Below are 12,886 nucleotides of genomic sequence, written 5' to 3'. Positions count from 1 at the left end.
CTAGGCACTGGAGATTAAGTGATAAACAAAGCAGACAGAAATCTCTGCTTTCCTGGACTTTACTTTCTCAGATTAATTGGAAACCTTGCTTTGACTCAGCTTCCTACCGTGTGTGTGTGTGTGTGTGTGTGTGTGTGTGTGTGTGTGTGTGTGTGTTCCGTGGACAGAGTCTTGCTTGGGGGCCAGAACACTGGGTTGAGGCCAGGATACTGTGCGGCTGACAGTCCACTAGTGTGATCTTAGGCAGGTCACTTATCTGCTCTGGACCTTGGTTTCCTCTTCTGGCTATGGGAGTACACATGCCTGAACTGTCTACCTCCTAGCCTGGTTGCCAGAATCAAATGTGAGAATGAGGTTGAATTCCAAGCAAGAAAAGTGACAGATGTTATATAAATGTGATATAGAGAGGGTAGGCTGGAGCTTGGCTTCTCTGGGCAGACTCAGAAAGGATGCAGCCCCCGGTGCTTATGTGTTTGGGGCTGGCTTCCTGCTCTCTCTCCCAGGCCAACAAATCACCTAGGGATGACAGGGAAACAGAGGCAGCAGGGGACTCAGGCTGGGACTCCTGAGTGGCGCAAGGAGTGCCTAAGGCCAGTGAAGACCTCCTAAAGGCAATATGGAGAAGGGGGTGGGGTGGGGCTGGGGAACTGTCTAGCAGAGGAAGGTAGGAGCTCAGTGAAAGCCTCATCCCTAGCCAAACCCTCAGGGCTCCTGGACAGGTTGTCGTCTAGTCACAGAGGAGGGAACCCAGAGGATGATCTCCTCCCCGACTTGACATCTCCCATTAAACAAATGAAAAAAATGTAGGCCCAGCATAATTCAAAAGCTCAGCATTCCACTCACTCCACCCCAGTGAAGGGCTTTGGATGGTTAAAGGCAAAAGGCTGGACATGCTGAAGTGGCCACAGTGGTTCTTCCCTGATCCAGGATGTCTTGCCCCTTCCCCCCACCACTATGTCTTCAGGAGTCTGGGCCCCAGCCAGGTGTACCACTCAACCAGTAAAAGCATGCGGTGAGCTTTCAGGCCAGGCTGTGGGGAGAAACTGAAGGGGAAGGTGGACATGCTTCATAACCACTCCTTTTGGGTGGGTAGCCACAACCATTTACGCAGCATCGCTGGTTCCGTAACTTTCCAACAGCCTTGAAAAGAAAGCACAGCCTCATGACAAGGCAGTGAAGCCCCTGGGGCTGTGATAGAACCAGGAGGGAACACAGGTTGCCTGGTTCTTTCCCCACATGGCTGCTTTCCAGGCCCAAAGCCCTAGTGTGGTGACCCTGGGCTAGGGAAAAGATGAGTCAGCTCCATAGGTAGTCCAACGTGGTCCCAAGGGAGGGCTGAAGGGGAAAGCCTGGACTCTAAATGCCCAAAGTTCCCTTTTTGGCATGATGTGCTGGAACCAGGAGGAGCTCCAGAGAGAGCCCCTAGGCCCAGGCAAACTAGGCCACCCAACATTCCCAGTTCCCAAAGAATCCAGTCTCTCCAAACAGTCGTTGAGGGGGGTGGGGGCGGAGGATAGGACCTCACAGGCTCATTTTAGCCTCAGGTTAAGAACGGAGGCGCAGGGGGGCCAAAGCTAGAATTCCCCTTCCCTCAAAAACGTGGCGACGCTGGGGCACACGCCACCGCAGTCACCTTCCCCGGAGCGCCCGGGCCCGCGGGCGGGGGATGCCCTCCTGGGTCTGACCTGCGGCCGCGGCGTCTCTCGAGCGCGGACGGCGGATTGTCTCCCGCCGGGCTCACAGCTGGGCCCGCGACTTGCGCTCGGGTCCGTCTCCCTCTCCAGCTCTGCGCCGGGGCTGCCGGGGCTGCCGGGGCTGGGAGGTGAAGAAGGTACCACACGTCCCAGTTCTCAGGCGGGGCGAGGCGGGGCGGGGCTGGGCGAGGCGGGGCGGGGCGGGGTGGAGCGGAAAAAAGCGGGCGCGCCGGGAACCGCCGAGGGGCTCCGAGGGGACCCAGGCGCGCAAGGTGAGACCGCACGGGTTCGCAAGGCTCAGATGGGGTAGATGTCCAGTCCGTGGCGAGGCTCGGCTAATGCGGCCGAGTGAACGGCGAAAAGTGCAAATCCGCCTCTACCGGTCTGCTGGGGCTGGGGAGAGGGCAGAAGAGGGGGAGAGGGTGCGAGGAGACGGGGGAGGCGTCCCCCAGATCCTCTCCACGCGGGCGGATCTGGGCTCTAAGACCAAGAGGATCGGTCAGTGCCTGCAGACCAGGCCACGCGTTCGAGCAAGGCATCCGTCCTAACACCCTTTAAGAGTCCGTGGTAACACCCACCCCCCGGAGGTCCTCGTGAGATCTCGGGGGTCTCACCGCCCTCGAGCGCCTCCCGCGCCCTGCCGGACCCCGGATTGCATCGCTAGGTTTGTACTAGAACTGCCCTGGGTTGTGGGCAAGGGGCGAGGAGAAGCAGGGGTCCGAGGGATGGCTGCGTAGGACACGGTTCTCGTGCACCCGTCCTTTTTCTATCCCAGGCTGGGTGGGGGCGGGCGCAGCGCCTCAGAGCCTCGGGTGCGGTCTGAGTAGGTTGAGGCTATTTGGAGTGGGGGGCTGGGGGAAGGGCGGGAAAGTATCCCGGACCTGGTTTGTCTGGTCATAGTCTAGTACTTAAGTGAGTTAGAAGAGTGGGGGGTGGAAGAGAGCCCCGCCAGGAGAAAGGGCGTGCGCTTTGGGCGACAGAACGTCCAGACCTAGTTCCTTCTCTATCCCATCCCTGGGGGCGCTGCGTGTGAGGTTCCACCACGAGGAGGAGAGCTGCGCGTGCTGCGAGGCACGCAGTGTTTAGAAGAGGCGAAGGTAGGAAACAGCGGTCCGGGTTTGAGTGGCAGGGATGCGCCTGCTGGGGTCTGTGCGGTCCGGGTGGGTTTTGGAGGGTACCTTGAAGTGTTGTCCCCGCCCCGGCCCCTAGAGGCGCACTTCCTGCATCCGCCCAGACCAAGTTCAGATCTAGTGGGAGTTCAAAAACAAAGTATGGTGAGAAACTAAGAACAGGCAAACAAACAAAACAACAACAACAAACTTAATAAGGTCCCAAGGTTTATCTCTGATTAACTGGAGTCTAGATAGTTTGACTGGCGTGATTCAGCACCCCAAGGCTCTTCACACACCACAGCCCTTATTAGGGATTCCTACCCCAACGTGCTTTTCAGATCTTGTTCTCTTTCTCCACTTAACTCCCACTTTGGTGCAAAAGCACACATACACACGCCCACACACCTTCTTGAAGAAAAGAGACTGGGACAGGAGTTCTGGACAGGGTCCCCTTAGCCATCCAGAGCCGTAAACTTTGAATGGGGTCCACCCTAACCAGAGAAATAAACCATCACATTCTAGTAGGTTTGTATCACCAATAAGAGCTCTTGGCAACTCCAGGAATGTCACCCACTCCCCCTTTGTAGAGAATTAGTAGTCTTTATGGGTTCTAGAAGAAGGGGAAGGCAGTCAGGGGAAGACTTCAGGAAGAAATCCCTGTGAAGTTACCAGAGGCCACAGAGCATTAAGAAAGTACATAAGAACTTTGAATGCTGAAGTCTGGAGCTTGTACTAGGCTATATTTCCTTAAAAGATTGTAGCCTTATTTCTTGGTCATCCCTCATACACACACAGGAACCCCACTTCTCCTGTGGTAGGTAAGGAATGGGTAACTGTATCTGAAATGCAACTGAGTATGAGAAATGCTTTAGTATTTCAAGGGAGTTCAGAAAGGGAAAAGGTGTCCCTTACCTCTCCAGGCCAGGTGAGAAAGGAGAACCCCCAAAGTGTAGGGATTGGCCCACCCTGTGAGAAAGCACCTCAGTTTTGTCACAGGAGCCTCTGATGCAGCGTTTTTGTGTCTAGAGGTCTGTTACTGGGAACTCCTTCCTTCTTGTGTCTGTATTTCTGTTTATATGAACCTGCAGGTGTATGTCTGACTATATTCTGTGCTTATTTATATTAGTATATATTTATATCAATATAACAATCATGGTAGTCAGCTAGGGGAGAAGTGGTGGAGTGAAGATTGACATGAGATTTCTCTCAGATTAGAAAAATTCTACTGTCAGACCCTCCTTGGCAAGCCAGGGAGGAAGATGTTCCCAAGGGAAACTACAAGCTTTGTAGGAAAAGCAGGATTATTGGGTGTGGGAACTTTTCATTTCAGTCCCACCTCTTCATGCAGGAGGCCTCTTAGCTTAATAATTAAAACCAAATTAGGATCAGGGTCAATAAAAATTAACTTTAAATTGGGCAATGTAGATTAAAGAAGACCTAATTCATTAAACTGAACAAGAAGAAATTAAGGTAAATTTTATTCACCAACTGTCTTTTTGCTTTAGTCAATTTTAATGTTTTGGAGAATTGGAGATAAGTTAACATGTTCTTCTGTGCTTAAGATACAGAAACCCTTTTGTTAGTGTTTCTTTGAATCATCATGTTAATAGAGATGAGCCATTCTTATAAAATATTTTATAACCTCTCTTTGAAATAAATGCAGGAATAATGCTAATACATGACCCTGATCAAAATACATTGCACCTTTATTATTTGCCTATGTTGCAAATATTTGTTTTTGAAATTCCAGCATATAACATTTACTCTTACTTGAATACTATGTATTCAGACTTGCTTTATCTTCCTATATTAACCAAAATATTCTACATTTTATAGCCTTTCCTAAATCATATAGCCTTCCATCAAAATTGTAACGGCTTCAGTCTAGGTGTCATAAATAAAAAATTCTTAGACCAATAAATATCTGCTTTAAAATAAGTATCATTGGGACTTCCTTGGTGGTCCAGGGGTTAAGACTCCACGCTCCCAATGCAGGGGGCCCGGGTTTGATGCCTGGTCAGGGAACTAGATCCCACATGCATGCCGCAACTAAGAGCCTGCATGCTGCAACTAAAAAGATCCCACGTGCCGCAACTAAGACCCGGCGCAGCCAAATAAATAAATAAACAATAAAATAAAATAAATATTAAAAAGATAAGTATCACTATCACATATTTTACAAAATAATTTAATCCTCAGATTCTTACTTATCTTCAGCTGGAGTTGAAATTTATGTTTCAGATTCAATTACACATGAACATTCATGCTTTGGAGACTCCAGCTGTTGGAAGAGGCTTTCTGAAAATTTTGTGAAAGCACTAAAAATTGACAGCGTTGGTCAAATCCCTTCCTGTCCAGTCCTTAGCCCTATGTTGGTGATAGTTAATGTTGAATGATTATGATAGAGGGCAGTGAGGGAGCACAGCTCCCTCTTGTGTGCAAAACAGAAGATGCCTCTAGCAGGGATAGGGACCCGTTCGTTCATATATTCATCCATTCCATCCACAGACTGATTGGTAAGTATATGCTGCATGCAGGGGATGCAAAAATGGAAAGACAAAGTCGTCGCCCTTCAGGAGATTAGAAGCTAATGGGTTCTAAACGTTCAAACAGTTAGAGTGCAGTGTAATTATTGTGATTGTGAAGGTATGTTCAAAATGCAGTCAGAACATTAGAGGTGGGAACATCTACACTGGCCTGATGACGTCAGAGGAAACTTCACAGAGGTGGTAACACAAGCTGAGACTTGATGGGTGAAGAGTTTGCCATGGGAGTACGAGCATTCCAGACAGAGGAAATAGCATATACAAAGGCACGAAGGCTTGAAAGAGCGCGTCAGATTCAGGGAGAGGCCAGTAGTTTAATATGGCTAGAGATTAGATTGCACAAAAGATGGAGATGGAAGTGCAGGTGGGACCAGATCACAAAGGACTTTGCATGTGATGGTGAGAAGATTAGATTTAACCCAGAGCAAAGAAGTGAAATGATTATATTTGCTTGTTAGAAGAATTGTTGTGGCACTGGGCCAGATAGGATGAGGCTGAATTAGGGCAGAGGCAGTAGGGAAGGAAATGCCTGGGTGGTTTCAAGAAATATTTAGGAGGTAAGATGGTTCAGCTCTCTGGCTTATTTGATTGGTGAGGTGGTGATGCCACCAAAGAGACAAATAAAACAGAAGAAAAAGCAGAGTGGAGACCGTGAATTCAGTTTGGGACCTGTTAAATCCAAGGCATCCTTGGAACAGCCAAGTGAAATGTCCAGAGGATAGCTGGCCCTTTTGTGTGTGGAGCCCAAGTAGGGGGTCTACGTGGAGACATAGATTTGAGAAGCATCAGCCATGGGAATGGATGAACTTGCCGAGGGAATCATGAAGAGTGCTGGAAGAAGAGCGTCAAGACAGAATCCTAGGGAGCATAAATGTTTAAGAGGGGAGAAAGAACTAGCAAAGGAGCCACAGAAGGGTTGGCCAAAGGCAGGAGACCCAGGAGAACATGGTGTCATTGAGGCCCAGGGAGGAAGCCTGAAGAAAGAGGAATTACTACAGAGAGATCAAGAATGATGAAAAGTGAAAATTTCCCTTTAGATTTAGCGCTTGGTAACCTAAAGGAGAGAAGTTGGGGATGGGAAGAAGCCAGATTCACTGAGGAAATAAGGCAGTGGACATACATAGACTATTCTTCTTCCCAAAAGCCTGGCTGTGAAAGGGAGAGAGTGGCATAAGATAGTGGCTGGAGGGCACCCAAAAGGTCCAGAGAAAGAGTTCCTTTTCTTTGTGTTCTTAAGATGGGAGAAATGTAAGCATATCCTTGAGAGAAAGAGCCAGCAGAGAAAGAGAAGCTGAAAAGTCACCAAGAGAAAGGGGGAGAAGTGATGAGAAAGGTGGTGGTGAAGGCAGGCAGGATTGGAGTCAGAGCCCAAGGAGAAAGGAGATACACATTCCTCTGGAATGGGAGAGTTGAAGAGTTAAGGAAAAAAAGCAAAACTTCATGTTAAAACTGAGACAGCGTTTATTTCACTTGCCCCAAAGACAGAATAAACATTTAAACTGTCTCTTTGTCTTTGCCTGATACCATGCTACTCCCCAGAGACAGCACCAGGAGGTGGCCAGCCTAGAAGGAGAGAGAGAGGTTGGGAGCTCCGATGTGTCACAGAGAATCACAGAATTTAGAACTAGAATGGGTCCTGGAGATCATCATATCCAACTGTAGAGGAGGAAGCCAAGAAACAGGGAGGTTGTCATTTGCCTGTCCAGTTATAAAATCAGTCAGTGAATGGGACTTTCCTGTCGGTCCAATGGTTAAGACCCCAGGATTCCAATGCAGGGGTGCAGGTTCAATCCCTGGTCTGGGAACCTAGATCCCACACGCCGTGCAGTGTGGCCAAAAAAATTTTTAAATGAAAGAAAAAAAAATCAGTCAGTGAAGAACTGGAACTAGACCCAGAACTGATTCCTGCCCAGGGTTCCCATCAAGAAGGATTGGTGAAAGAGAGAAATGGAGTAATGAAATGTCCCCTCCTTCCCAATCTGGTAGCTTCCATTTATTAATATTATTCTGTTCCAGGTACTATTCTTAACACTTTACAGACACAATCTTGTTTCCTATTCACAATGACCCTATGAAGTAAACATTATCGTCATCATCCCTATTTTTAAAATACACCCAAGTCTCTGTAACTTGAAGAGGCAAAGGCAGAATTCAAACACAGAGCTGCTAAACTTCTAAACTTATTCTTTCACTGTATCACTTAACAAGACACTACCTGGTCAGACTGTAACTTACAGAGCCTCCTGGGTACCAAGGCCCCAGTACAGATTATACACAGGGAAATGAGCAGAGCTGGGTTCGTTGATTGTAAGATGCATTTTTTTTTTTCACATTTTGACATCTCTGAAATTGAGGTGTGTTTTACCAGCGATGGCTGTCATTGTTTAATTGGCAGTGTTTTTTCCTCTTTCTTTCTTTGTGGTACTTAAAATAATGGCATGTCTTGCAATCATTCTGTCTGGATTTAACAAAGCACAGTAAATTTAGGTGCCATTTCCCCAATATCCTGTCTGCAAAGAGACAAACTAGAGCCAAAATAGCTCTGAGATCAAGGGACAGACAGAAAAGAGCTAAGCCAGGGTTTGACCTGAAATGAAGCCTAGGAACTTAAATCAAGGAGGAAGGCTACTGTTGATGATGTGTGGGGTAGAAGGACATCTGGCCCCAGCACTGTGCCCTAGTGGAGGGCAGGCTCCTTCAGTGCCTATTGAGGTGAGCTCAGTTCAGCTCGATTGCTCTCGAGCTGCCAGAACAGGAGCCAGGGTGCCCAAGAAAGCTTGTCAGACCAGCCTGGGCAGTGCCAGGTCTGGGAATCAGCCCTCTGATGATGTAGTTGGATTATATACTTAGCAGAGCTATCTTGCCTTTGTTCTTTGGGGAGTGAGGAGGAAAGCCAACCTTTTTGTATCTGTACCATCTTTCAGCCTTATGCCTTCTCTTGACAGAAAATATAGCTATTTCTATGTTCTGTGATCCGTCTGCTTGTGCTGGAGGCCTGAGGGAGATAAAAGAGAATTACATTTCTTAAGACAGTCCCAGAGGAAGCAGAGAAGCCTGGAGGGTAGTGGTGGCACTGGTTTAGGGGACCTGGGGGTTAGCAAGGGAGCATGGAGTGACAGAGACTGATTGCCAAGGTCCTTATTCCCTCACAGCTAAAAACACGTGGAGATGGATGGCTGAGGGGTAGCGGAAATGGCAGTAACAGTGGCGTCTGGTGAGCACCAGAGAAGAAGGGTGTGGTTTATTCTCTACTGGATCTCTGGCCCCAAGAACAGTGTGTGGCACATAGAGGGCACTCAGTAAACACCTGTTGTTGTAGAGCATCCGCCTCCCCTGAACAACCCCACCAGAATGGCTGCTTTGGGACACACATTCCCCTTCTACGCTGGCCCCACGCCGAACTTCCCAATGGTCACCACCTTGGCCATCATCATCACCATCTTTATGACTTCACTGGTCACCTTCATCATCATCCTGCCAGGCATTCGGGGCAAGATGGTGAGAAACAAAACCAGCCCTGGAGACCCCAGCCCCAGAGAGACCTCAGCCTCGAGGTGAGGGGGCCAGACTTTCTGATTACAATCAGATTCAGGAAAGAGATTCTAGTCCCGAGAAAGCGTCACCCACCCTCCCAGCAGAGAGCTCCCTACTCATTGATTCAACAGATAATTACTGAGTATCTATTATGGGCCAGGCACTTTGATCTCTGGTGACCAAGGGACCTCAGTTCTAGAACACCCTTCCCGAGTCTGGAAAGAGAAAGGGTGGATTTGGAAGGAGGGTGCTCCATCCTAAACCCGCCCACCCTGTGATGCAGAGGCTGTTCTGGATGCTGCGAGTAGTGACCAGCATATTCATTGGAGCTGTGATCCTGGGTGAGTGTGGAGTGTAGCTGACTTGGGCAGCTGCCTGCATCCCATCTCTTCTATCCTGGCTCCCTCACAGAGGCTCTGCTTCAGGGTGGGCTTCTAGACCTCCCTGCCCGCACACCTCCCTCACCCTGGCCTTATCCCCTCACATCTACCTTTGCCCTGACAGGTGCAAGCCTCCTGGATGCATCGCTCCAACCTTCCTAACATATTTATTCAGAGGAAAGCAGGTCAAAATGAATGCCTTTGGGGACAGGGTCTGCGGAGGCAGGAGGGAGAGAACGGTGGAGGGCTGCTTGCTTTGCTTTGGGGATTAGGCGATAGGAAACACAGAAAGTCTCTATGTTGAAGCTCTCTGTGTTTGCCCAGCATGGTTTATTATGTTAATGTTTCCTGCCCCAGCTGCTTGAGTAGTTCTCCCTATATGGGGGCAGGAAGGGAGGACAGGGGGAAGAGGATTATGACCAGGGGAGATATTAGATTCTGACCCATTTATTCATTTATTCATCCCATACCTATTGTTGGCAAACTTACCATGAGCCAGGTCCTAGGCGGGTTAATGGATACACAACTATGAGCAAAACTGACATGGTCCCCTTGCAGCTCTCCCTCTGACTAACCCAGCAATGCCCAGACCTCCCTGAGTTCCTGAACATCAAACTCCCCAACCCCAGCCATGAATTTCAGTTCTGAGTGGTCTGTGGGCCAGGTCAGCACCAACACATCATACAAGGCCTTCAGTTCGGAATGCATCAGCACCGCTGTTGGGCTGCTGCAGATTGGGCTGGGAGGAGTCAACATCACGCTCACAGGTGAGGGGGGGCTCTTGCCTGGGAGGAAGGGAAAGCCTCTGCTCTGCGGCTTTGGGATCTATGTTGGGTGTGGTCTAAAGAGCTCTAGGATCCGGGCTGGGGGAGGTAGGAAGGGAAGTTCTCAGGCCTCAGAAGCTGCCTTCTCTCACTTGAGACCAGAGCCTGGTCCTCTTCCAGTGTGATAAGCCTCTGCCCAGGTAAATACCCACTCTGGCCCTCGGGTCCCTGCTGGGCACAGCTGCTCCATTCCCCAGGGACCCCAATGCAGCAGCTGAACGGAGACCGGCTATTACAACAAGGAGTCCGCCTGGCGCCTGGGGGAGAACTACGCCGAGGAGTATGCCAAGGCACTGGAGAAGGGGCTGCCAGACCCCGTTCTCTACCTGGCCGAGAAGTTCACCCCACACAGCCCGTGTGGCCTGCATGGCCAGTACCGCCTGGCGGGACACTACACCCCGGCCACACTGTGGTGAGGGTGGGACGGAGGCCCTGCTGGCCTAGACCCAGGAGTGGGGTTCCTACCCATCTCTCCCCCACTCATGTGGAGACCCCTAGTGGGACAGTCTGGCACCAGTCACCACGGTGCTTGGTTGGGAAGCCCACAGGCAGGAATCCCTACCTCACCTCTTTGGGTGTCCTCCACCTGGGCCCATCCAGGTAGAAGTTCACCCCAAACAAGGTAGAGGTGCCTGGGCCAGCCTTCCCCTGGCTCTCCAGGGTGGCATTCCTCTGCTGGCTGCTGGCGGATGTGATGCTGTCCATGCCTGTGCTGGTCTACGGTGGCCACGTGCTGCTGGCCATGGGTGCCTTCCAGCTGTTGGGACTGCTCTTCTTCTCCACGGCCATGTCACTCACCCTGCCCTGTCCCCTACGCTTGGGCACTGCCACACTACACACTCACCGTGGGCCTGCCTACTGGATCACATTGACCACAGGTGAGGCCCAATCCTGAAGGCAGGGATGGGAGGACTCAGGGCTGGGGCCCATCAGGTCCGTGGGGTTGAGCGTCTGCCTCCAGGGACCGAGAGGCACTTCTGGGGACCTTTCCCCTCTTTAGAGCCCCCTCCGTCTTAGATCCCTCATCGCTGGGTTTCCCCTTCTCAGACCCACAGCCCCTCCCTCCTCATATGTCCCTACTCCCCTGTGTCTTATCTCTGTCTCTGTCATGTCCCTCATCCCTTAACTCTCTGTTCACCCAGCTCTTCCCCAGATCTTATGATCTCATGTCCCCCCTTCCCTCAAACACTCTTCTCTGTGTCCCCCATTCCTAGAACACTTCTCTGTGCCTATTTCACATAGCCTTAAATTGCCCTGCAGTTTTATTGTCCTCTCCTGTCCCACTGTGTCCTGCCCTCCCCCCAGGGTTTCTCTGTTTTCAGAGTTCTCTCTCTCTCTCTCTCTCTCTCTCTCTCCTGGGATGTAATTGAAGGAGCACTGGGTTTAGAGTCCAAAAACTCAGAGCAACAGAGCCACACCAGCCATATGACCCTATGCCAGTCACTTCTCGGAGCCTAAGTTGCCCTGAAGCAGGGACGATATAGGCTTCCCTTAAGAGGGGTTCTAATGCTCTTAGCAGATGTCCTTGGGAAGGTGTTACTATCACTAAGGCGGGATACTTGTTGCCTCATCCCCAGGCCTGCTCTGTGTGCTGCTGGGCCTGGCCATGGTGGTGGCCCACAGGCTGCAGGCTTTCTTCAGCCACTGTGGGAGAGGACCCTGTCCTGGAGTGGGATCCTGAGGAAGGGGGACTCCTGAGCCCTCGCTACAGGTCCACAGCTGAGAGTCTCGAGCCCCAGGACATTCCTCTGTCAGAGGCTTCCTCTGAGGTGCCCTGTGAGGAGTCTGACTTGCCTTGGAAAGTTCATCTCCCTGGTGGCCACCCGGACTTCCAATCTGGCTCCAGACTTCACTGGAACCCCCCCTCCAACACACCACCAGAACTGCCTGCAGGATGGGTTGTATCAGGTTCCCAGCCCCAATGTGTAGGTGGAGTAGGAAAAGAGGCTCTACCTATTGATGATAAAACATGAAACAAAACAAAAAGCCCTAAGGCAGATGTTGGGGCTGCCATAAACCCTGCTGCCATGCGTGATGAGACCAAGCAGGGGCTGCCCCTCCTTCTGCCCAGCTACCCTGCCCTCCCTTGGGGCTTTGCCTCTTCGAGGTGCCATTTACTGAAACCCAGCTCCACCCACATGATGACAAACGTGTACGGGGGGCTTACAGTGCGATTCTCCCATGTTCCCTCTCATCCCTCTGCATCTCTTGTTTTCCTTTTTCCTGGCTCCCTTTTGTTCTCCCTTCACTTCCCCAGCTTGTGTGATCTCTTGGTGCAATGAACGTACTGTGAGGGAGGAGAGACCAAACTTCTTGTTCTAGATATAATATTAACCGATTGTGCCCCATTCTCTCTGAGCGTCAGTTCTCAAATCTGCCAAATAAGACTGTAGGACTTGCCAAGGACCTAAAACAAACAAACAAAAAATCCCGGGGTTTACAGCTTTATGCCTTGCTGACATTTACCTCGGCCCTCAGACACCACCCCTTTAATGAATAAAGTGAAGCTAGTGAATAAATTCCAAAATGCCATTTCTTCTTAGCCCCCCTCAGCTGGGCCAGCGGAGGGGGATCCCACAGGGCCAGCGGGGGTGGAGGTGTGGGGGAATGACCTGCCTGGTCACTGCTACCATCCACTTGGGGTAGCTCAGGAAGACGCAGGCTCTGATTGTTCTTCTCTGGGCTCACTAGAGGGCACCCTCTCCCAGACCCTTTCCCGGGTTACTCTGCATTCTTCAGACACAGAGAATCCGGTGTCTGTGGCAAAGCAGAGAAAGAGTGTACTAGGCTGCCTCC

At 50.6% G+C, this 12,886-nt stretch overlaps 1 protein-coding gene across 1 annotated transcript; it reads left to right on the top strand.

Moving 5' to 3' along the window:
* The first annotated feature begins 8,118 nt into the window (after positions 1-8,118).
* Positions 8,119-12,590, top strand: LOC137228768 (dual oxidase maturation factor 1-like). Its single transcript, XM_067745634.1, is given in 8 exon segments — positions 8,119-8,850; positions 9,170-9,227; positions 9,896-10,033; positions 10,288-10,310; positions 10,312-10,502; positions 10,751-10,968; positions 11,668-11,731; positions 11,733-12,590. Coding segments are annotated over 8 exon segments (1,170 nt in total). The 5' UTR covers positions 8,119-8,703; the 3' UTR covers positions 12,064-12,590.
* The last annotated feature ends 296 nt before the right edge of the window (positions 12,591-12,886 follow it).

The sequence above is a fragment of the Pseudorca crassidens genome, chromosome 1, assembly GCF_039906515.1.
Source record: "Pseudorca crassidens isolate mPseCra1 chromosome 1, mPseCra1.hap1, whole genome shotgun sequence".
Classification (NCBI taxonomy): domain Eukaryota; kingdom Metazoa; phylum Chordata; class Mammalia; order Artiodactyla; family Delphinidae; genus Pseudorca; species Pseudorca crassidens.
This window is presented reverse-complemented; position numbering and strand designations above follow the sequence as displayed.